The sequence below is a fragment of the Phalaenopsis equestris genome, unplaced genomic scaffold (genome assembly GCF_001263595.1).
Source record: "Phalaenopsis equestris unplaced genomic scaffold, ASM126359v1 Scaffold000002, whole genome shotgun sequence".
NCBI lineage: Eukaryota > Viridiplantae > Streptophyta > Magnoliopsida > Asparagales > Orchidaceae > Phalaenopsis > Phalaenopsis equestris.
The window spans coordinates 20,166,436-20,190,536 of NW_018164444.1; the positions used below are offsets into that span (position 1 = coordinate 20,166,436).

Genomic DNA, 24,101 nt, shown 5'->3' on the forward strand with positions numbered 1-24,101 from the left:
GACTCGAATTTAGTGGTATTTAGATCTAAAAAGCATCTTTGAAAAGTATATATTTGACACCAGATTGATGAACTCCTCAATTCATGGCTAGTAACCATATATAATATGATTTCATTCACTTCTTATAGTCAATACACCTTCATCTCATGCAAAAGAAGTTATAGAAGTTCAAATCAGCATAAAGTATCATTTTAACTTGCTCAAATAAGACTGAACCAAGAGACGAGAACAGCACTACTATGTGTTTAACAAGGCAATAAAATCTATCATCTAAACTTATTACATTTATAACACCTAAATCTTTCAAATCACATAAAAAAATACCACCATTTTATTTTTTTTAAAAGTGAAATACACCTTTTCATGCATAGGTAAGGTGGATTGTTGGTAAAAATTGAAGTCCAGGTGATAGATACCTAAATACATGAAAATTTAGTGGCATGTATGTAAATCTTCCTAAAAAGAAACCTTGCAACGTCATGCCAGAAAATAAAGAGGTGTTTGATAGTATACTATTAATTGGATTTAGCCATGGATTCAACTTAAATCCAACCAAACATTAAAACAATAAAAATTAAATCCAACTCTCTGTTGAATGCAATTTTCCCGCATTCCCTCTTTCACTTCTCACCTTCCGTAATTTTTAAGACCTAAATTCAGATTTCGTAAATCCGACTACGACTCAAATTTATTCCGCTATCGCTCGCAAATTCTTCAGTCGCAGCAGGAATCAGATAAATCCAGATTTATAAGATTTGATAAATCCTATTCAATATGAATCTAAGATGCAGCCAAACACCGCCTTAGTAAGATACACATGAACTTAATCATGCAAACAAGTTCAAGTGAAGTATAAATAAAAAATTAAAAAGCATCTATAGTCATAATGTAAGCAAAATTAAAACGATTTATACACAGAGAAGCATATTAAAAAGAATCTGATTTGATAAATGTTAACCTTTTCCAAGACAAAATTCATGTTCTCTCCCGACCTTAACTTCTCGTTAAACCTGACAGCGACATCTGAATCGACTGCATGAGAATGGAAGGCATCATCTTCTTCCCGCCTTTCCTCATAGCTTTCCAAATCCTGCAACTTAACGCAAGAAGTTTCCTCATGCCCCACCTTCGCTACCCTCTTATTCCCAAATAAACCACTATTGAATACTGCTACTTTTTCTTCTCCCTCCTCCTCCTGACTCATCGGCAAGCAATCCGAAGCCGCATTTCCAACCTTGAAGTTGATCGGAAGCGACCTTCTCGCAGATGGCAGCCGCCCTTTAGACGAAGGCCGGCTGGGCAACGCCGGCGGCATATCATTCAGATTCTCATCTCTCCGCTGAAGAGTCTCGAGCATCTCTTCAAGCGAACTACGGACAATCATGTCTGCGGGATTCATCCTCAAGTCAAGCTTCAACAATTTTCGATCATCCTCCAGAAAAATTGCACAAGAAAAGAATTGAAAACCCGTCTACCTCTTCCAATTTATTAAAAATTAAAAGCAAATATCCAAATTGATAATTGCCGTGAATATATCAAGGCGAACGCGGGAAGGCAAGACTGAAGGTAATTCCGTTGCGACTGAAAACAAAACCGAACCCTAATTACAGCCGGCCGTTGAGGAAGTTATGGGATGAAGAAAACGCCAAAAACGAAGATTCAGGTGGGCTCGTTTCCACAAAATTCAAATTTTTTAGACCAGCAGGAACATTGTGGATGAAGATAAGAATTTCCGACGGGAAAGACGGAACTGAAAGAAATCTGGGGGAGACGTAACGGAGGAAACAATGCTCGTCGTGGGAAAGAAATAGGCGCATTTCTTTAATCCTTAGTGGCTTCGCATTTTTGATTAACAAAAAGATGCTTTTGATCTCCAACGGAAGGTCCTAAAGTCGCGGGTTTTTTTTTTTTTTTTGCTTGGCCGGCCAGGCAGAGTTTATCTCAACGACAGCTTTAAAATTTGTTATATTTGGAGCATTTACATTCATACATTCAATTTTTTATATATTTGTGATTTTAATATCTATTTTTCTCATATTTTTAAAAGGGCTTTTCATGTACCACAGCCCTCAAACTTTGTCATTTGCATCTCACAGCCCCAAAATCACTTTTTACATGTTAGGGTCTCTATTAAGCCCTCTGTGCATCGTCATTCCAAAGTTGGAAAGGTGAGAAAAGAAAAAACGTGATTGTTCGAGTCACCAACGATTTTAACTCGTCATTGCAGCACCTGTCGCTATCCCCTCCTCATCTCACATCAGAAACTACCTCAACATTGATGTACGTGCATGCATTCGCTCGTCATATCATCATTTGCTTCCTAGCACACCACGAGCCTCATCCCCGAAACCCTCGTCTAACTTTCCCTTCCGCCTGCTCCTCCTCGAAACCACCAAAAAAGAACGACGACGGACGGAGACGTAACAAAGACCCTAGCGTGCAAAATGTGAGTTTGGGAGCTGCTTGTCATGCTCCACCATATTTAAGAAATTGGCAAAACAACTATGAGATGGAAGATTCTAGAGAAGATTCTATCACATTCTAGAGTATGTTAGAAGGAAAAGCTTCAAGCATAACTTAAGAATAACCTAGAAAGGTCTAGGGTTATGTATGAGAATAGTGTAGAACCATCTAGAAACTAGACAATTCTAAGATAATTTAGAAAGTTCTCTTAAGCTTGGGGAGGACTATAAAAAGGAGTCCATCCCCTCATTTGAAGGCATCCAAGAAAACCTTCCAAGCTTCCAAGTGTTGTACTCTTTCTTTCTTAGTGAAATGTTTCTTTCTCCAATATTTCCCCCCATTTTTCTTCTAAGAGTTTTTTGTACTTACAAGTCTGAGCGCTGTGAGGGCTATGTTGATTTAGTGCCAAGAAAGAGCGCTAAAATCACACGGGTGACATCAGATAAGTTATTCTGTGATAGTTGGTATCAAAGTCAATGTTCGAAGGTATGACAAAGAGCATTAAAGAGCACATAATAGAGTCTGAAGCTACTAATGTAGAATCATCTAAACAAGGGTGAGGTCGTCAGGAGCAACAAGATCCAACTGCATCCAAACCACATGGGAGGTCCAAGGAGATTATGCACGGATTTGATTCGCACCTTATTCAGGTCGAGGAGGCAATGAATGACATGGATGCCCAGATAGAGAATCTTTACCAAAAGGTTTATGGACTCAAGGAGGAGGACATCATAATCCATTCTACAATCTGAGGTATGATGCTCCAACTGGAGGAGTTTTTAAAGTACCAAGTGGCTAAGATGTGGGAAGACTTGATAGGAAGCTCAAGGAGGTACGAAGAGCCCATGGAGACGAGTGAGCAGCGTACTTGTTGGCTTAGAGGAGATGTGCGGAGACATTTTGTTATGCAAGAGGGCACTAACACGTCCATCAACCATCATAATTTTGAAGCCAAACGCATCGAAGTACCAAAACCTAAGAGATTTTGGGGAGCTCGCAGCATGAAGGAAGTAGACAACTTCCTGTGGGGATTCAACCAATACTTTGGAGCGATGGGGATTACAGATGAAGAGGCAATAATACAATTTTCAACTCTTTATCTCTCAACCATTGCTATGTTATGGTGGAAAAGAATGTGTGGAGTCATCGAGAAAGGCACGTGCACCATATCCATCTTTGATGACTTTAAGAAAGAGTTAAACAGGCAATTCTACCCTGAGAATGTGGAGGATGAGGCTAGAGCCTGATTACGAAGGCTCAAACAAGAAGAATTGATTTGGGAACATATTAGGGAGTTTACAAGCTTGGTTCTTCAAATTCCCAACATCTCAAGAATATTCTTTTCAACTTCATGGATGGACTCCAACAGTGGACAAAGATTGAGCTTAGGAGACGTGGAACAAGATCTCACCACTGTCATCGCGGTCGTAGAAAGTCTAATCAATTACTCAAACGAGTTCATGAAACCTAAAGATAAGAAGAGTACCCATGTCAAGGGGAGAGAAGACAAGGATCAACACAAGGAAGAGACCTGTCATGAATTAACTTCATCCAAAGCAAGTTAAATGGAAGTCTAAAAATGAGAACCAAACCGCATAACAATTGCTTCATTTATGGAGGACCTCATTTGGCAAGGGATTTCCTTCAAAAGAAGGCTCTAAACTCTCCCCTTGCAAGCCCTCAAGAAGAAGAAGATGGCGACACATCGACACAAGTAGGGTCTATACAACTGTTGAATGAGATAAAAGCTCCATAAAAACTTCAAGCAAATGGGTTACTCTATGTGGAGATGGTAATAAGCAGGAAGACCACTAAAGTAATGGTGGACACTGGTGCTTCTCACAACTTCATCTTCGCTGAAAAAGCAAAAATGTTGGGTTTGCGGATGATCGAAGGAGCGGGCTCCATCAAAGTAGTCAAGTCAGTAGTAAGACCAATCCATAAAATTGTCGGGGGAGTAAAGACCAGTATTAGAGTGTGGACAGGTACCTTAAACTTCTCTGTAATTCTGATGGATGATTTTAAAGTTGTTCTAGGAATGAACTTCTTGGACACGCGAGAGCATTTCTAATGCCCTTTGCCAGTAGCATGTGCATCATGGAAGGGAATCAAGATTGCTTAGTACCGACAACAAGGGCTAACAAGTATGAAGTCAAAATGTTGTCAGTCATCCAATTCAAGAAAGCCATTCCACGAGATGAAGAGAGCTACTTGGTTATTCTTCATGACTCCAATGAGGAAGGGAAGCCCCAAGATGACATGCCAAGGGAAGTGGTGCTAGTTTTTGAGGAATATAAAGGTGTTTTAAAAGAACTACCACTAAGAAAGAAGAAAAATCATCAAATTAAGCTGAAGCCAAGGACTGAGTCGTCAGTCATGAAGTCTTGTTGCATAGTAACCCATACAACCAGGGAAAACCCCAAGTTTGCCAAGTCAGTGAGCAAGCAAAGGGGGTTGGTCCGAGTGCCACTACGAGTTGAAAAGAAAAAGAGACATGTGGACGCAAGGAAAAAAAAAAACTTTTGATTGTACAAAGCGGAAGTCGCAATGAGAGTATTGCGAGCTTAAGTGGGGAAGAGTGTCACACTACACTATATTTAAGAAATTGGCAAGACAACCAAGAGACATAAGATTCTAGAGAAGACCAGAATGTAAATAGTCATCCAAGGAATTCTAGAATATTCCACCATACTCTAGAGTATGTTAGAAGGAAAAGCTTTAAGGATAACTCAAGAATAACTTATAAAAGTCTAGGGTTACATACGAAAATAGTGTAGAACTTTCTAGAAACTAGACAATTTTGATGTAATCTACAAAGTTCTCTTAGACTTGGGAATGACTATAAATAGGATTCCCTCCCCCTCAATCGGAGACATCCAAGAAAACCTTCCAAGCTTCCATGCATTCAAGTGTTGTACTATTTCTTTCTTATTGAAGTGTTTTTTTCTTCAATACTTCCTCTTCTTCTTCTAAGAGTGTTTTGTGCCTACAAGTCCAAGCGTTGTGAGGGCTAGGCTGATTTAGTACCAAGGACAAGCACTAAAGTCGCATGGGTGACTTCAGATAAGTTAGTCTGTAGCACATGGGATGTAAATAGCAAGGTTTGGGAGCAGCGGTATGTAAAAAACCATTTTTAAAATTATATTAGAAATACTATTATTGCTCGCCTTTTGAAATAAAATGCATCTTCTTCAAATAATATAAATATAAATATTAAACTATAGGGCCTATTTGGTAATGGATTTAGAGTTATATGAATTGGAGGATCAACTCAAGCAAAGCATAAACAAATATAGAGAGCAAAAGTTTAATCAAATTTCAAGGTTAATTTACAATTTCACAATATCTAGCTTTGTAATTGAATATAGGTGTAATATATATGCATAAAATTTTCTTGTTTTTATAGAATTTTTGGTGTTAAATTCTTCATCTTTTGCCTATAAATTTGTTATCCAAGCATAAAATTGTGTTTCTAAAATATATATATATATATATATATATATAGCAATTTAAGATATAAGTACAATTTTTTTAAAATAAGTACAAGAATTAATATTTATTATTTATTTAAAAGATTGGTATTTAAGTCTTTTTATGTGAAAATGCTACTTCTACTAACAACCAAACAAGAATGAAAAACTTATTAGGTCTGAAAAAACACAAAGAAAGTTGTTTATCCAAACAATATATCGACTTTTAAAAGTATCCAACTTTAAAACACCATTTTTTAAAAACATTTTAGAAATAAACTTTTATAATATGAGAAGATTAACCAATTGAAAGTCGATATTCAATCCTAAGGTATTAGAGCCTATAGGAATAAACTTCAATTGATTGTATTATCTAGAGTTAATTAAATTCATAACTTCCTTCATTTAAGAATATAATAATTTACATATACGTACACATATTAAATCTTTGAAGGTCCATTAAAATACATATAATTTGATGAATAAATAGGTTAATTGCAAGCTATTTATATTTTGAATTCTCTTTGTGTAGAGTCGCTAGTTACAACTTGTTGCTGCTTAGAAGTATCTTTTCAGACGTCTTGTAATAAGTAACTATTTTTTATTAAAGAATAAATGTATCATTCCTTTTTAGGGGCGTTAATCTTTATTGTTTGTAGTATCTTCATAATTATTTCATAGAATTGTAAGTGATACATCGGTTCTTCGATTATTATTATTATGTTGTTGTTTTATATGCTTCTATTACTGCTCATAATGAAGTAACCAACTGCATGAATGTATTGATGTAAAATTTTTGCATATTTGAACTAATGTTGTAATTATGATATTTTATTGCATGTGAATTCTTGTCATAACGCAAGCCTCTGTGAAATAATATAGTTCTTATATATTATACATGTGAAAAATGTTGGATATGTTTGTGTGTGATAATATGTAGGTCGGTGCAACCCTTTTGGATATGGGCTAGTCAGGCTGATGGGCCCACAATGTGACAACTCAACAGGAAATAGTCGGATTTCCTTAGGTTGGTGTTTGACTTTCTCAGTTTCAGGGTGTCTTTCAAAACCTACTGTATAAATATAAATGAAAAACAATCATAATAATAATAAACTTGATTGCATGTTTTCTTATGATATTTGAGCATATTTGATGTATCACTCTTTTTATTTCATGATGTTATAAATGCACGAAGTACTCGTCTATATTTGTTGTTCATACTGCTTGTCTCATTTCCCTTATCGTTTATGCTTTAAAAAATAATTGTTACTTATTGAGTTTGTTTGTCAAACTCACTATTTGATATTTTTGCATAGCATATTCTCTTCAGTAATTAGTAGGATCTTCTCCACCAAAACAAACTTTTTAGTTTTAGTTCCCAGTTTTAATATTTTTCCTTAGTATTTGTTTCAGCTATTTTTATTTTCTTTATTGGATATGGGTAGTTGTTTTATATTGTCATTTCTATTTTGATTCAGTTAGTTTTCTATTTTAAATGTAGTTGCATCGATAAAATTTTCAGCATTAACAAAATTTATTTTTTCTCTTTTAAATTGCATGCAAGTCTTCCTTTGAGAATACAAAACCGGTTTATTTCATTCCATCATGCTCTGTGTTATCGGCGTGTACCGCCTTCAGCCCCCGAAATGTGATAGAGTGGTATTAGAGCCCGTGTTTTGTATTTAACTTCCTTGACTTTGCATCACAAATCCCTTTACTTCTTAGGATTGGGTAGGGAATAAATTATTTTTGTAAGTCGATGTTCAATTGATTTTGATTTCATATATCTTTCAATTGATTTCTAAAAAGAAGAGATTTTGTAGTTGCTCGTGGAAAGGAGTCCAGATAGCTACTATAAATGAGGTGTTTGTTTCTAGGGTTCCCCGCTATTCTAATTGTCATTGTGTTGATCATGTTCAAATCACTGAGACTGTTGGAGCACAAAGTCTCAACATGGCGACTCTCGTGGAAGTAGTAACACAGAATATTACCCATGCGTTACAAGCTAACTTTGTAGCCCAATTTGCATAAGCGGTCCAAGTTATGCAACAAACGGTGCAAACAATATTACAAGCCACTCAACCAATACCACCATTCAATGAAACATTGAACCCGATCGAGTCTGACGCATGACTCCATGATATTAAAAAGAGACTTCAAAGGATAAAGTGTCATGAAGACCGTAAGTTGTACATTACGACATTCTAGTTGCGTGAAGGAGCTCGTAATTGGTGGGAAAGTCACAGTTGCAACACTTTTGAACCAAATGCAGTAGTACCTTGGGCAGATTATGAAAGATTATTCCTGGAACAATATTTACCTATGGCAGATCGGGCCAAGCTCATGAATGACTTGAGAAAACTGGAGCAAGGGACAATAACTGTTCGAGAGTATGAGACGCAATTTGTCAGGATCGTTTGTTTTATCACATCAATTAATCAACATGAAGATCAGAAGATATATCACATACTAGTTAGCTTGTGAGAAGACATTAGGACGTGCCTATTGGCAGTTAAGTGCATGACTTACAGAGAACTGGTGGATCAAGCTATTCATGCAAATATAAAGATCTACGCCTGCGAGAAAAAAACATGTCGGGAAGCGAAAGAATTCAAATACACAAGCTAATGGGAGTTCCCAAAAGCAGCAACGTCAAAATAATCGGGCGCATAAGTCAAACAAATCCACGATGTGTTCATGTGGGAAATGGCATTTTGTGACTTGTAATTTGGTTTTTGGTAAATGCTTCAACTGTCATAGTACCAACCATAAATTTAAGGATTGCCTCTTCAAGGTTCAAAATCAGCCGCAAGCAACAAACAACCAGGAAAATAATTCCAAGTCTTATCACAAGAATAAGTGACATAAGTCAAATGGAAGCAATTTTCGAAGCATCACAGAAAGGGTCAAGAGAAACAAAATTAATTTTAGCCTCAACAACAGCAGCAACAAATGGTGGCGTCTCAACCTTATCAGCAGCATCCTCCTACATCATAACACCAACAAACTCAGCAGCTACCGCTGATGTATCAACAACCCATTTGAACTATGTCGCTAGTTACATCGTTTGTTGCTTAGAAGTGTCTTTTCGGACATCTCGAGGTAAGTAACTACTTTTTATTAGAGGAAAAACGTATCATTCCTCATCAAGGACGCTAATCCTTGATATTTGTAGCATCTTCATAATTATTTCATAGTATTGTCAATCATACTTTGGTTCTTCAATTATAATTATTATGTTATATTTTTATATGCTTCTATTATTGCTCATAATGAAGTAACCAACTACCTGAATGTATTGATGCAAAATTCATGCATATTTGAATTAATCTTGCAATTATGATATTTATTGCATGTGAATTTATGTTATATCACAAGTTTGTATGAAATAACATATTTTTTATATATTATATATGTGAAAAATGTTGCATATACTTGTGTGTAATGATATATAGGTCGGCGGAACCCTTTTGAATATGAGCTAACCAGACCGAGGGGCCCACAGAGTGACGACACTACAGGAAATAGTTGAGTTTTCTTGGGTTGATATTTTACATTCCCGGTTTCAATGTGTCTATTAAAACCGACTATATAAATATAAATAAAAAAAACATAATAATAAAAAACTTGATTGCATGTTTTTTTATGATATTTTGGCATATTTGATTTATCACTCTTTTTTTTGTTTCATGATAATTATATATGCACGAAGTACTCATCTTTATTTGTTGTTCATACTGCATGCCCCATTTTTCTTATCTTTTATGTTTTAATAAATAATTGTTACTTATTGAGTTTGTTTGTCAAACTCGTTTTTTGATATTTTTGCATAACATGTTTTATTCAGCTATTAGTATGATCGTCTCCACTAGAACATACTTTTCAGTTTTAATTTCTTCTTTTTAGTATTTTTCCTCAATATTTGTTCTAGCTATCATATTTTTCTTTGTCGGGTCTGATTAATTATTCTATGTTATCATTTCTATTTTTAGACCAGTTGTATCAGTGAAATTTTCAGTAGTAATAAAATTTACTCCTCTTTTTAATTGCATGCAAGTCATTCTTTGAGAAAACAAAATATGTTCATTTCATTTCATCATGTCCTATGTTGTTGAGGTGTACCGCCTTCCAGAACCAGAGTGTGACATTAATAATATAAAAATTACATTTGACAACAACTAGAAGTAACTCAAGCTTCAAAAGCGAAGACAATAAGTTTTCTTCATTATTTCTAACAAAGGTCACAGATGCAAGGTGATACTCTTACACATATGAATGCACCTTGAGCTCGATATTTAATCAAAAAATCATTCCACATGAAAACTGATTTAGTTTTGATTACAAAATCATGCCACATGATAGTTGATTTAGTTTTAATTGCGAAAACAAAGGTGGTGAACGTAAAATGATTTCAAATGAGAAGAAACATGTATTGACATCTTTCAATGAAAATAATAGCATAAAAAAGTCAATCTACACCAAAGCGAAAATTTTTGAAATGATCTCTAGGCAATAAAAAAACTCAGACTATAAGCAAAATTTCAACTGCCCCGCAGAAGTAGACTACAGTTTGCAAAAGAAACCAACAAACTAGCCATAATGTAATGTTATATTCAAGTAGTAATTAAGCCTCAAAGACACCCTCAGCTCATCAATAAAAAATAAAAAAAAACAAACCAGAGGAATAGGAAAACAAGATGCAAACTCAAAACATCAAAGTACTAATTCTTAAGAGCAAATTCTAGCTTAGCAAATCACTTATTCCAAATTAATTGAAAATAGTAAGCACGAAGAGCAAGAGGATAAACTAGTGCAGGGCATAAGCTTCTCACTGATATTAACATCGACCAAAAAAGTCCTGATGCCACCTTCAGAACTTTAATTCTGCTTGGCACAGCAGTTGACTTATATTTTCCAATATTTTTTGTACTTCCAACCGCAGGCAAAAAAAAATGTGAGTTCTCATCTCTCAATGGGATGGGTTTATACCATTATTTCCTAATCCCATCTTTTGACCCAAAACTTGAAGCTGTTGAACAAAATCCACACCGTTAAGCATGTCAGTAGTACCATACATGATATGTTTTGTGGGTTGTGAGCGCTGTGCTAGCTCCATCAAGCTCTTGTACTCTACATAATGATTTTCACCTATCCTAAAAACAATCCCTTCTTTAAATGGACCCTTCAATTGCGCTCCAGTTCAGGATCTTGGTGTGCGAGTATCATACACCATGTAAGAATTCACTTAAGGATTTGGTTTCCCTTCCATTAATGCTTTAACAATTCTTGTATAGTTGTCTTGCCCTTGATAGTAGATTCTTAATAGCAGCAGTTATAGCACTCAAGGACTGTCCAAAGACCTTCTCAGCCCAATCCACAATGTTGCCCTTACTGGCAGAGGCCACAGACGAATTCATTAACATGCTCAGGGATTTGAAGTTATTAACATGCTGAAATGCGCATGTATCCACTTCACACTCCCTCAAAGCCGCTTCTACTGATTCAAGTTCTGATTGTGGAGCTGTCTCCATGGAGAGGAAGTAAATTATGGCAAACAGAAGCTTATCCTCCTTTGTACCTTTATCTTTAAGTTGACTAAGTTGTTGATATTTATCCACGCTACCCTTACTTGACATCTCACCTCCTAAACTACAAAAAGAATCCAAAGCCCTATTCTTGATCTGACCCAACAACACTGTAGCTAGATTTGTGTGTTTGTCAATCACCTTCTTCCTCTCAGTAAGCTCCGAAAGTGAATTACCAGCATATATCAGGTGCTTCGTGTTTCCAATCAGATAGGTGCCATCAAATTCAGCCCCTCTTTGCCCGCCTGTATGCCCATTCACCTCCTATACATCCTGCTTATATTTCAGCTGACTCCTCTCAGTAAACTTATCCTCCTTTGTACCTTTATCAAGTGCTTCGTTTTTGTCTAAATGTTTTTTGCTACGTCTTCTAGTAAAAAAAATATAATTGTGAAACCCCTTAGGTAGAATGAAGCTAAACTCTTAAGCATCGAGATACATATTGGTCTAACAGTTGAATTTTATCAAAAACTCCAAAGTTAAGCGTGATGGTTGGAATTTCATTAGAAAGTCTAAATTTAAGCATGCTCCTGCAGGAGCACTCCTGAAAAGGGTGATTTTCAGGCTTCATCTTTTGAACAAGAAGTCCTAAGTTCAACGCCTTGCATATGAAATATAGCAGGCATTTAAATTAGAAGTTATGACAAAAGAAAAGAGATGAGAAAATGTACCCAAAAGCTTGGCATCTCCACCCATTGTCTTCAAGCAGCAAGATGACCAAAAAACCTTCATAGAACTAACTCATGAATAATGTGCCAATTAAGAAGGAGCATTGATTTCTATACCATTAATTGCTACCCAACTACAACCAGGATTTTTCTGAACACCTCTCCCATACTCTTCCTTCCTCGACGCATCCTCATCCTCGTTGAGCCCATCTGCACCATAAATTTTCGACAATACAGCATAAGGCGTTGGATTCTCTGGTTCAAGCTCAAAAAGCTTATGAAATGCAAGCTTCGCCAGATCGGTATTCGAATGCTGCGCTGTAGCACCAAGCATAGCTCCCCATGCCGCTGAATTGGGGCCATAAGGAATGGAGTTGATTAAACTCAAAGCTTCTTTCAGAAGACCGGCACGGCCTAACAGATCAACCATGCAGGTGTAGTGATCAGGCCCTGGATCAATGCCATAAACCGACTTCATAGAATCAAAGAAATGATTCCCTTCTTCAACCAAACCAGAGCGAGAACAGGCTGCAAGTATTGCGAGGAATGTGATTTCATTGGGCATATGACCATCTCCCTTCATCCTTCTAAATAAATCAAATGCTTCCCGTGCCAAACCATGTTCCGCAAATGCCGTTATCATCGAGTTAATGCATACAATGTTTGAGTTTCTGATGCTTGAGAAAATCCAGCATGCTTCTCTGAGATTTCCACATTTCGAATACATGGAGATTAAGGAGCTGAGAATAAATATATCCGAATCTAAGGCTGTTTTTACAACACAGGCATGGATCTGCATGCCTTCCTTCAATATTGCCAGACTAGCCAAGGCTCTTAAAATGCTGCTTAGCACCAAAGGATTGAGTTTGATCCCTTCTCTCGCCATTTTGTTAAACCACTGACATGCAATTTCATGTTTTCCATTATGAACAAGACCGGAAACTATGGAGGTCCAACCAAAATCATCTTTTTCAGGCATTGATTCGAATAAACTGATCGATTCCTCCGTCCACCCTCTTCTCGAGAAACCCGTCACCATGGAAGTCCAAGAAACAACATCCTTATGTGGCATAGAATCAAAGAGAGCATGGGCCTCTTCAATTTTATCCTGTTCTACATATCCTGTAATTAAAGAATTCCATGAAACCACATCTCTTCTGCTCATGTAATCAAACACTTTCCTGGCATCATCTATGTTATCAGCCCTAAAGTACATGAAAATCAGAGTATTGTCTAAAAATATATCATGCTCAAAACCCATTACAATCGCCAGACCATGAATCTGAGTCCCTCCTCTTATTCTGCCAAATTTAGTGCAAGCATCAAGCATGATTGAAAGCGTGGTCGAATTGGGATTCATATTTTCCTTTCTCATTTGTGAGAAAAGACACAAACTTTCTTCTAAATCTCCAAGTTTGGCATGACCTTGTATCATTGCAGTCCAAGAAATCACATTTTTCACTGGCATCGCTTCAAAAGCCTGCCTTGCTTCCAAAACCATCCCATTCTTGCAGTATCCATCAACCATGGAGCTCCAAGTAAAAACATCCCTGAAAAACATACCCTGGAAAACTCGATCAGCCTTTTCAATTTCACCAACTCTCAAATACGCATTAATCAAAGCATTCGAACCAATCGGTTCACGTAAACCAGGCGGCATCCTCCTGTATACTTTTTCGGCCTGCAAAAGCATTCCTCCCCTGGCAAAACCGGTAATCATTGCAGCATAGGACACGCTGTTTTTTTTAGGCATTGCAGAAAATAACTCATAAGACTCCAAAAGAAACTTTGGATCCCTTGCATAGGCGGAGATCATGGCGTTCCACGAAGCAGCATTTCTCCTGGGCATTTGTTCGAACATCTCGCGTGCCTTAGATATCTCGCCATTATCAGCATAGGCCGTCAGCATGGCAGTCCAGGAAACAACGTCACGGAAGGGCATGGTGTCGAAGATCGAGCAGGCTTCATCAAGATTGCCTTCTCTTCCTCTTTGTGTGATCTGGGAGTTTAAGAACGCACGCAATTTGCCGGATTTTCTTGCTTGGGGAATCTGCTGGACCTGACATTGCGCGTTGTGGCTACTGGTAACTAATTGTGAGAAACTTAAAAGAAGAAACCATTGGCGATAGGGCTTCGTGTCAGATTTCATTAACATGATTGCTTTCATGGAAGAAGGCCACGAAACAGAATCGAAAATGCATCCATTTCAAACTCTTCTTACTATGAAACCGATTTGTTATTTTAAAACACAATTCAGAAGGAGTAGCAAACGACATGTGATTGTAAAGATGAACAAAGAGATCATCAGCTAGACTTGAATACAAACTATATGGATTCTTATAATAATGAATCAAAACGTATCGCTGAGATTGATAAATTAGAAAAGAACAAAAATTTAAATCATTAGCATTGCCTGGTCATGTATATAAGCCAAGCCAAACTCGATGACTAGTTGGTTGCTTAGCCTCCCAGCTGCAATCTTACACTTATGATACTGGCTGATATAGATTGGCCGGTATAGGGGAAAGCAGCTCGGTCTGCGACATTTTTCTATTTTTCTATAACGGCTAACATACTTGGCACTAAGATGTTTGTTTTTGGGCAGCTCGTGCTTATCAAGAAACGCGGCGTGTGGGTCAACTACGGGGGTCAACTCGTAGTCTACGTTTAGTGTAAAAATGAAACAGTGTTTAAGGATAAGCGGACAAAACACACGATCCAAACGACGCCGTGGTGTTTGTAAAAACGGCACTTATAAGCTACCCAAACGGGCCTTTAGTGGGAGAGGCAGGCCGGTTTGCAACATCCTCTCCTGCAAACCTTAGCCTGGGCAAACTAAACTACAATTTGATGCTAGCCTGCTGCATTGCCTTCACCATCTCATGGAAAAATATTAGGTGCTTAGTTTTCATCGATGTGGACTCTAGTACAACTATTATTTATATGATTGTACTCATGATTGTTTTCATGAATACAATTGTGTACAACATGATTATACTAGAGTTCTCATCCCCTACATAATATTCTCTCCCTCATTGAGTTGTTTGATGTGAGGAATTTACACAAGTACAACACAAACCTATCATATTGATTTAGCATGAGTGAGATTTAGTAAATTTGTATTTATTAAACTCCCTCCCTTGTCGGATTTACTAAATTCGGATTTAGCATGAATCTAAGGCAAAATTCAAGCCTTACATCCAAAATTTCATAAATCAATGTAACTTTCGCTTCTTTATGTTTGGCTGGATTTAGTAAGTCCTGGCCATAAATCTTGTTAAAAGGGCCATACCAAACACCCCCCTAAAGTTTAATATTTAAATTTATAAGTTATAATACTTTGGTGTTATAAATCTATTCATGACAATATTATTCTACTTTTTAAAAAGTGATGTTAAAGATTTGAGGGGTAGGTATGTAAATATCAATGTTTAGATGTTAGAAATGTAAATTTATATGAATTGTGTAGTATGTAAGCAAATGCCGCTTTAATCAATCATGTAAATCTAATTTGGTCATGAACTTCTAATTTGGTCCTTTTAGGTGATTGTTCTTTCTATACGGGCACATAGAGTTGATAAAGATAATAAGATAGAGGATTTGAATCTATCACTTATTATTGTGCACAAGTTATTACAGCCTAAAAAATAAGCATAGTAGAAAAAATATTTGATTAGGGATTTCACAGATCCATCATAGACACAAGCTAATTGATAAATGTGTCATCAATGTCCTCCACTTAATTAATGATAATTAATCATATTTCTTCATGCTTGACTGTCAAGATTGGCTAAAAGTCCAAAAATATGGAGATATGAGTGGACAATGGAAGTACAATATGGTTTTAATAGATTGATAAAACCTACAACATGGTTTATAACAATGCAAGAAATTTTTTAATAATTAAAGAGGTAAAATTTCTTAGCTCCATTGACTCTTTTTATGGCACTAGCATCATTTTCTTTTCAGAAGCTGTGATTTATTGTACTTCATAATAAATGATCAAATTTGTTACTACCCAAAGGCATATGAATCTAATATCATTATGTTTGATGAATCATTAAAATTGTACTACCGATGTTAATCTTCGCTCAAAATAAGCCAGGTAGAAAAGTATCCTTTAAGTGGCCTGTTGAGACCATCATGTGTGTTAATGGAGAAGAGAAATACTTTTAAGTTTCCAAGCTAATATAAATGTGTGCTGGAAAATTCGCGGTGGTAAATTAATGGATTATTGTCTTAGTGTTGCACGAGGATTCAACACACACTCAGATTAAAAAAAGAAATAACATGTAATGACACGAGAAGTTTTTACGCGGAAAACCCGTAAAGGGAAAAAACCACGAGGTCTGACCCAGTTGTAAAAATCTACTATAGGTTGATAATTACATAGACTCATTGTCCCACAGACGGGAAAGGGTTACTAGCTTTCCAAGTTACAACGTCGACTGATGGCGTCTAGTTAGCGATGGTCAATTGAGGTCTGCGGTGATCGACGGTAGTCGACGACAATTGATTAAGGTCAATGGTGGTCGATAGAGGTTAGCGGTGGTTGACGGCAGTCAATGACGGTCAGTGGTGGTCAACGAAGGTTAGTGGTGGTCGACAGTGGTCGACAGAAGTTGGCAGTGGTCGCTAACGGTCGGTGGTGTTCGACGATAGCAGGGATGATGTTGGACTTGAACTCCTTCTCAAAGTCTCAAGTTCACTCTCTAGTTTCCTCCCTTAGATGAGACTCTATTTATATCATTCTTGGTGCAATTAATGCGGGAATATAAACCATTTTTGATCGGACGGTCCGAGAGCTTCGCTCGATCAGATGACGTTTAATGAACATTTGAATGCCTTAACGATGTCGAAATTGAGCAATCTTAAGCTCGTTGGATTTGTATTGTCGAGAAGCTCAATTCGACTATAAACTCGCTAGATTCGATATCCGTCTGATCTTCCAAATGACTTCGGAAATCCTCTAAGAGTGGTTTAATGATTTGATTTGGGCTTGATCTGACTTGAATTGTACTAGTTTTTATATCATTGGGTCCGTCTCATCGAGTCAATCAGCTTGACTATAAGTTTGCTGAAATTAGAACTCTGGATAACTTTTTATCAATATTTTAATATTTCTTATTAAAAATATTACCTCGAAATTCATACCACATGATGAAAATTTGTTGGTGGAGTATCAATAAAACTCATATATTTTCTAATGAACTTGAATAAAGTTCATTAAATGGCTTGAAAGTTCTCTCTCACTCTAATGATGATCTTGGCTTTGTATTACTCTAACCCACAATACATCCATGGAGAACTCGTTAAAGATGAAATTATTATGGAAATGCTTCCTTAGTTTATTTGAAATAACAAAGTTATTTGACTTCATAGGATACACATATCTACAATAAGATGAGCAATTTTAAATTTATACAAAAAAAATTGAAGGGCTTATGTTTTATCAAATATGTTTTTATTTTTTGCTTTTATTTATTTAAAACATGTTCGTTTATTATGTTTTTTTACGGGCTTTTATTTTTTCTTTATAATAACAAATAAATTTTTTTAAACACTAAAATTATTTTTTTATGTTTTAAAAACATTTATATATTAATGAAATATGCCAAAAAATATTTTATTTGAAATTAAAATATAAACAAATTATAAGAAAAATAAAATCTAAAAATGATTCTAAACAACCCCTAAATAATTTTATCAGTTCTTGCATATATAATTAGATAATTGTACGTCGATAAACAATCATCATACACTTTAAAGAACATTAGCAGTGATGAAACCCGAGATTGGCTAAAGGAGACACTCACCACCATTTGATTTTTACTAAACTCTTTGATATCCTATAATGCACCATTAAATACTTAATAACAATTTGATATTAATATTTATAATAGTTTTAAATTTTTTGAAGGGGAAGAAAGATTTAAACTAAATTTCATCACTCCAATGGGCCTTGACCATCTATTCTCCCCTTAATAGGCCTCGTTTGTCTACCCTTTCATTTGGGAATGCAAACAACATGTATCAATTGCCTGGGCGGCTTGCCGGATTAGCCTATCCATATGATTAAGTACCACATGCTTGATTGACTTGTTGAGTTGACATGTCGAGTTGATTAGCATAATACATTTTATTGGATATCCATCACCGAATACTACCAATGACAAGCAAGGAAGCACACATTCTACAACAAGTGTTTTTATATTGTATCAACCTATCACCAACTTACCATGAAGACATATATTGAATTGAGCTAAAATCATTTAAATATTTTTCTTAAAACTAGCTAGGGAGAATAATATCTCATGCCTTATAAATAGAGATAATTCGACCTTTAAGGGGGCTTGAACCATAAGCTTTATCAAGTTCTACTATTCATTCTTCATAGAGCAAACTTGCATTTCATTATTTTCCATCAATTTATTTATAGGTTTTGCACATATTGTATAAGCTCACAAACAAATCGGGATTCAACAACAAGTGTTTTTATGTCTTCCCAATTGTATTGCATATGTTTTCATTTTTGCTTGTTTTTTGAACCTCAAAACTTGTACTTATTTTTGCTTAATAAATTAACAATTCTCGTCCAAAAAAAAAAAAATAATAAATATATATATATATATTAGAAAAATATGCGCCACTTCTAGTTTTATTCAAAGAAAAAGATACAAAGATTAAAAAAATACAACTAGTAAAAATATTAAAAAAACATACCTAAATGCAACAACACCTACAACTCCACCAAACATAGCAAAGAACTAAAAGATCCCCAACTCGGACAAGCTTCAACTTAAATGATCATCAACAAAAACAACCTTCAACTTAAATGATCATCAACAAAAACAACGCAAGAAGACAATATCACACCCGCCTTTAAAATAAATTAAAAAGATCACCACAAAGTAACACATGGAGAAAAAACATCTATAACACAAAGGAATAGAAATCTAGACCACATTTCAACAGAAGAGGAGAGAAAAAAATGCAGAAATAATCATAAGGTTCATCACATAAAAGAAAAAACATAACTTATATGCTATTTAGAGTGATGAATGTGCACCATGATACACAGTCTAATTTCACAATTCAATACACACGTGAGCTAATTCCAAAAGTCTCCATCTTTCTCCCCAAATGCCTGAAACAAGAATCCACATTGTGGGATTCTCTAGCCGACGCAGTAAAAATCCAGTCTTTTAGGCATTATCAATGGCTACTTCCATCGAGCTCCATGCTGGTTTCCACCTCAAGCCCTACCCCTCGTCCGCTTGCCAACGGCCGAGGTCTCTCCATTCGAGATTTTCATGTCAGTCAAATGGGCCGGTCACGATAGCTCCGTCGGTTCCAGCAGCATATGCGGATGCTGACGCACGCAAGCAAGAGCGCACTGTCATTCGTCTCGGCCTCCCCAGTAAGGGTCGCATGGCCGAAGAAACCCTAACCCTTCTCAAGGTACGTTGTTTTTCACTTTGGTCACCCTTTCTCCCGGCGCCCCCTTATAATGTCTACATCTTTGGTGCTGGTCTACGCAGAATTGCCAGCTAATGGTGAGGCAGGTGAACCCGCGGCAATACGTGGCCGACATTCCACAGGTGAATGGCATCTTTTGAACTTTTTGGCTATGTTATTCGGTTTTTGGAATGTGTAGTAATTGATTGATCGTTATGCTATGAGCTGTATGATTCTGGTGTCCTTCTGGCTTTCATTTTGTTTGAACAAAGTTTGCCATGGTTCATTTTCAAATGGGTTGTGTCTGAATTTTAGGGGAGTTTATGCATGGAATGAATTTAAGCAATTTGTGGTTTGATTAAGAATATATTGACGCTGGTTTGAGACTTGGTCTCCTTTCTCTTACTTGTTCATTACTTTCCCAACTGACAGACATAATTTTTGTAGAATTTGTTCAAGGGAATAGTTTGCCGCCAGCCAGTCTGATTTGAGCCGTGTTATCGTGTTATAGCCAAAATTATATTGTATTTTTTTTTTTTTCTGTTTCTTCAGGGCACCAAGTAATTTCTAGCTTGTTCTTTCTAGGAAAGCACTGAGGTTTTTTTGTCTAATGATTCAGATAGTCGCATTGCCCGTTGGATAAAACTGTTGTGTGGTGGTTGTATTTAGACTAGCAAATGGAACATCCTTCCTTCTTTTGTTTGATAAGTTTGTATTATTTTAAAAATATTTTTTTCTATGGTGGTTAATTTTTCGGCATATCGCGTTACTTCCGATGTTACCTTCATTAAAATATAGTTATACTCAAATTTTAATCGAAGGTCGCCAATGTGTAAGCTTGCTAATACGAAGTAATTTGGTTTGCACTATTCCTTGATAAGCTAATTGGAGTTGCAAAAATATTTAAGTTTGATATTTGACTCTTCTATACTAGGTTATTGAAGTTTTGTCCTACAATATATGATATCATCTATTAATTTGATTGGGGCTTATATTATGTGTATAAGGTCATCCATTTTGCCCATGACCAATGTTCACTTGTCACCCCATCCCAAATTTTTTACTACTATCCTTTTTTTGTTTTTTTCAATACTTTTTATCATCTAACTACATGGTATTAGGCATTTTAAACATATAAAAATCAGTTGATTTCTTAGGTTATAAAGGATATTGACCACATTACTTCACAAATGAAATTTTCATATAAAGTTAAAATTTTTTTTATCTTATTACTTACATAATTTTATCAAGAGGAATTTACATACATAGGATTTTAAAGTATTAGATTACTTAGTTAACACCCAAAAGTTTATATTTACTCACATAAAACTCAATTTTTCCCAATAATATAAAAAACACCACTTTCCTCGATCTTTACATTAACTTTTCATCCCACGGCGTCGAAGCCCTTTCCCAAACAAGTTCCTGTTGTCACTCTCTCACCTCTTTTTCATTGTATTCCCCAACAAAATATTTTCACCACTTTCTAACTTGTTCTTAATTTTTTAGGGTTTCAACATTTTTTGTAGGAGCAAGCGGGGCAAAAAATGAGGGTTTCAATATTTTGAAATTAAGTAAGATGCTAATGAAGTGGTAGCCTTGTAAATAGGAAGTTTCAAGTGTTAAATATGCAAAAGGAGTAATTTTAAGCAAAGTTGTAAAAATTGGATCAACTATTGAACTAGAAGAATGAGAGATTTAAAGTTCAAAAGTTCAACGAGGGTTAAATCGGGGGTTAAACTTGATGACATAATAAATAATAAAATTATTTTAGTTTGTTTAAATGATGTAATAGTGTCAGTATGTGATAAAAAATAAACAAAATCTGAACACAATTACAAATTTAAAATTTGATATAAAACGTATCAAGATATATATATATATATATATGTACATACCAATATTATAATTTATAATAATTAATAAGTAAAAAGTTCATAACATTTAAAAAGACAGTATAATATTTCTATGTCTTACAACCTATTTAATATTTTCAAAATTCAATTCTTACAGCTCAATTCTTCATTTTCTTTGCCCAAAGCATATTTCAAAACTTACAGTATTTCAGCCCACATTATGGAGGGGATTTAGTATTTAATTTTTTGTATAAAAAAAAACAATTTTGCAGTTTGAGTTCCTAAGTCACCTAAGTGGTGGGTATGTTATGATTAGGTTGATTAAACTCATATTAATTAGATTTATGATTTTTAAATTAATAATTATAAGTTTAACTAAATTTAAATTATAGAATTAATTCTTATATGAGAATTTTAACGATTTAAATGTGAATTAAAGATGATTAGAAAGTCAATGGACTGGTTCGCTGGTTGGATCTGTGGTTTACAAAAGCTTTATGCGAAAACAGTTCTTGAGGCTATCCCGACCGGCCGTATGCTTTGTTAACAGTTGAAGAAGTTAGACAAGCCAGTCCAGTCCAATTTTTAAAACCTTGTATTAAGTACTATATATATAAATTTTCCATTTCTTTATTTTCATTGCTTAGAACCTTGTAGCTAGCTGATCGTTTTTGTTTCATGATGGATATGAGCCAACAAGATACCTGCTGTAGAAGTGCTTCCCGTTGCATAGGTAATAAAATTGTCAAAATTAAGGTATAAAAGAGTATGGGTATCCAAATTTTTTTTTTTGGAAAACTGGGCATACAAAATGCTGATGTTTATGTTTATGTAGGCATTAATTGATGAGGAACTGCTTTTAATTAGATTTGCGCTTCTCGAAATCATCATAATTGTAATGTTGCAAACTATTATTTTCAGCAAGACTTGACTTCTTTAGATATTCCCTTGAACTAGTCCATTGCCTAAGCCTGTCAAGTAATATGCCATTTGTGATGGATGACAGCTTGGAGATAGGTATTACTTTTGCAATTGAGTTGCTAAGCGGTTAAAGTTTGAAGAAAGTGTTGTTATGATTGGAAACTTCATTTGGGGACGTGAATTCATATATTGTCGCTTCATTTTCTTATTCTCAGCAAATATCTTTGTTTTTTGCACTTTCGTTAATAAAATGTTAAGTGGCAGTTTTTTAATTCTCAACAAATATGTGAGTTTTGTGTTTTTCTTGTATGTTTATTATTAGAAGCACTTAAGACTGAAAATATTGGAATGAAATACTCAACTAATTCCTTTCAATTCTTGTTATGGTATTGTAGCATGCAAATTTTCTCTTTCTTGTATTTCCATTACATCTGCCTTCTTTTGTTGCATTGTTACGATGGTGCAGTCTTTATTGTTATATTCTTTTTGTATTTCTCTGTTTTTCTACAGTTACAACCTTCAACGCTGTATTACTAAAAATGTTACCCTTTTTTACAGCTTTCATCGCCATATTAATGCAAATTAGTTCTATTGTTACAACCTTAATCACTGCATTGCCATATTTCCTTCTCAGTTTTTTGCGCAAAAAAAACCATAATTTTTTCTCCAGTTATAACAATAACAATACCTATATTCCATTGGTTTCAAGTTCACTTGAAATTGTCGGATGCCATCTAAATCCAGTTGGAAAATTGCAAAACGTCCGTTAATATATTAAACACACCAATTGAATAGAAATAACTATATAAAGTGGTTGTGATTGATTCAATTATTTATATAGGGAAGAAAAAATTACGCCATTTACAAGGCATATAAATATAAAAAGACTTGCCAGCTGCACAGGAGTACCTAAAACATCATTTACAGGTGAACAACTTGCTAATATTTTCACCAAAGTGTTATTAAGAGCAGTTTTTTAAGAAATTATTAGGAAAACATGAAATGGATGGCATCCATTCATTTTCTTTAGGGAAATCTTGAAAAAACAGCTTAATTTTTGTCATCTAGGACTCACACTCACTAAGACTTTTGGTTTCTTTTCTTTCTAATATGCTAATTCCTTATTAATTATTGGATCTGTATTCGTACTGATCAATCAATGGAGTATTGTAATTATCATTTTTTGATTTTATATTTCCTATTTGAAGCTCTCCTAGGATTATATAAAATAATATAAATATTAGAATGATTTGCTCAATAATTCTCTTCAATTTTAATAGATTTCTAATGGAATTATGCATTTAGCAAGTAATTCGTTTTGCGGGCCATGATGTCCTAACATAATAGAGCTGACTTTAAAAATACATCTTTCATAGATGTTATCCACTAGCAGCCAGAAAGTTCCGGCAGGGCAAATTTATGTTATGTTCTGTTTTGTTGTATGATTCTTAGCATCCTAGGGGAATAGAGCTGGCTATTAGAAAATACACTGCATGGTTTCAGAATTCTCCTACAAGCAGCACAAAAATTGCTTCAAGAAGTCTCGAACAAATTCAAATAAGTTATTTTATGTTATCTTTTGTGCTACTTAATTTTGGTTTTTCACCTCTTAACGTGTTAAAGTTTGGATTTTTTTTTTCTTTCTTGGAACTTTTGATGTAATATTTTTGTTCTACTGAA

At 35.2% G+C, this 24,101-nt stretch overlaps 3 protein-coding genes and 1 pseudogene across 4 annotated transcripts in view; 1 reads left to right on the forward strand and 3 right to left on the reverse strand.

Annotated features, from left to right (window-relative positions):
- The window catches only part of LOC110018047 (myosin-2-like), a 90,173-nt gene extending 77,880 nt beyond the window's left edge, over window positions 1-12,293 (reverse strand). Inside the window, exon 1 of one of the 2 annotated variants that reach the window (XM_020715273.1) lies at window positions 12,190-12,293. In XM_020715273.1, the coding sequence (XP_020570932.1) occupies window positions 12,190-12,204 (15 nt within the window). In that variant the 5' untranslated portion in view covers window positions 12,205-12,293. Of the gene's footprint in view, window positions 1-958; window positions 1,975-12,189 lie in introns of those variants that run through there. The other variant, XM_020715272.1, reaches the window with a different exon arrangement.
- Window positions 10,897-12,089, reverse strand: LOC110028646 (annotated as a pseudogene).
- Window positions 12,276-14,506, reverse strand: LOC110018049 (pentatricopeptide repeat-containing protein At1g53600, mitochondrial-like). Its single transcript, XM_020715274.1, has one exon. It carries the CDS (start codon window positions 14,351-14,353, stop codon window positions 12,278-12,280), a length of 2,076 nt encoding a protein of 691 aa, XP_020570933.1. The 5' UTR covers window positions 14,354-14,506; the 3' UTR covers window positions 12,276-12,277.
- A 4,730-nt stretch (window positions 14,507-19,236) lies between these two features.
- The window catches only part of LOC110018026 (ATP phosphoribosyltransferase 1, chloroplastic-like), a 14,500-nt gene continuing 9,635 nt past the window's right edge, over window positions 19,237-24,101 (forward strand). The window contains exons 1-2 of the mRNA XM_020715237.1: window positions 19,237-19,647; window positions 19,728-19,787. Of these exons, the coding sequence (XP_020570896.1) occupies window positions 19,405-19,647; window positions 19,728-19,787 (303 nt within the window). The 5' untranslated portion in view covers window positions 19,237-19,404. The remainder of the gene's footprint in view (window positions 19,648-19,727; window positions 19,788-24,101) is intronic.

Coding starts and splice junctions, on each gene's coding strand:
- LOC110018049 (XM_020715274.1), bottom strand. CDS start 14,353: ATGAAAGCAATCATGTTAATGAAATCTGACACGAAGCCCTATCGCCAA.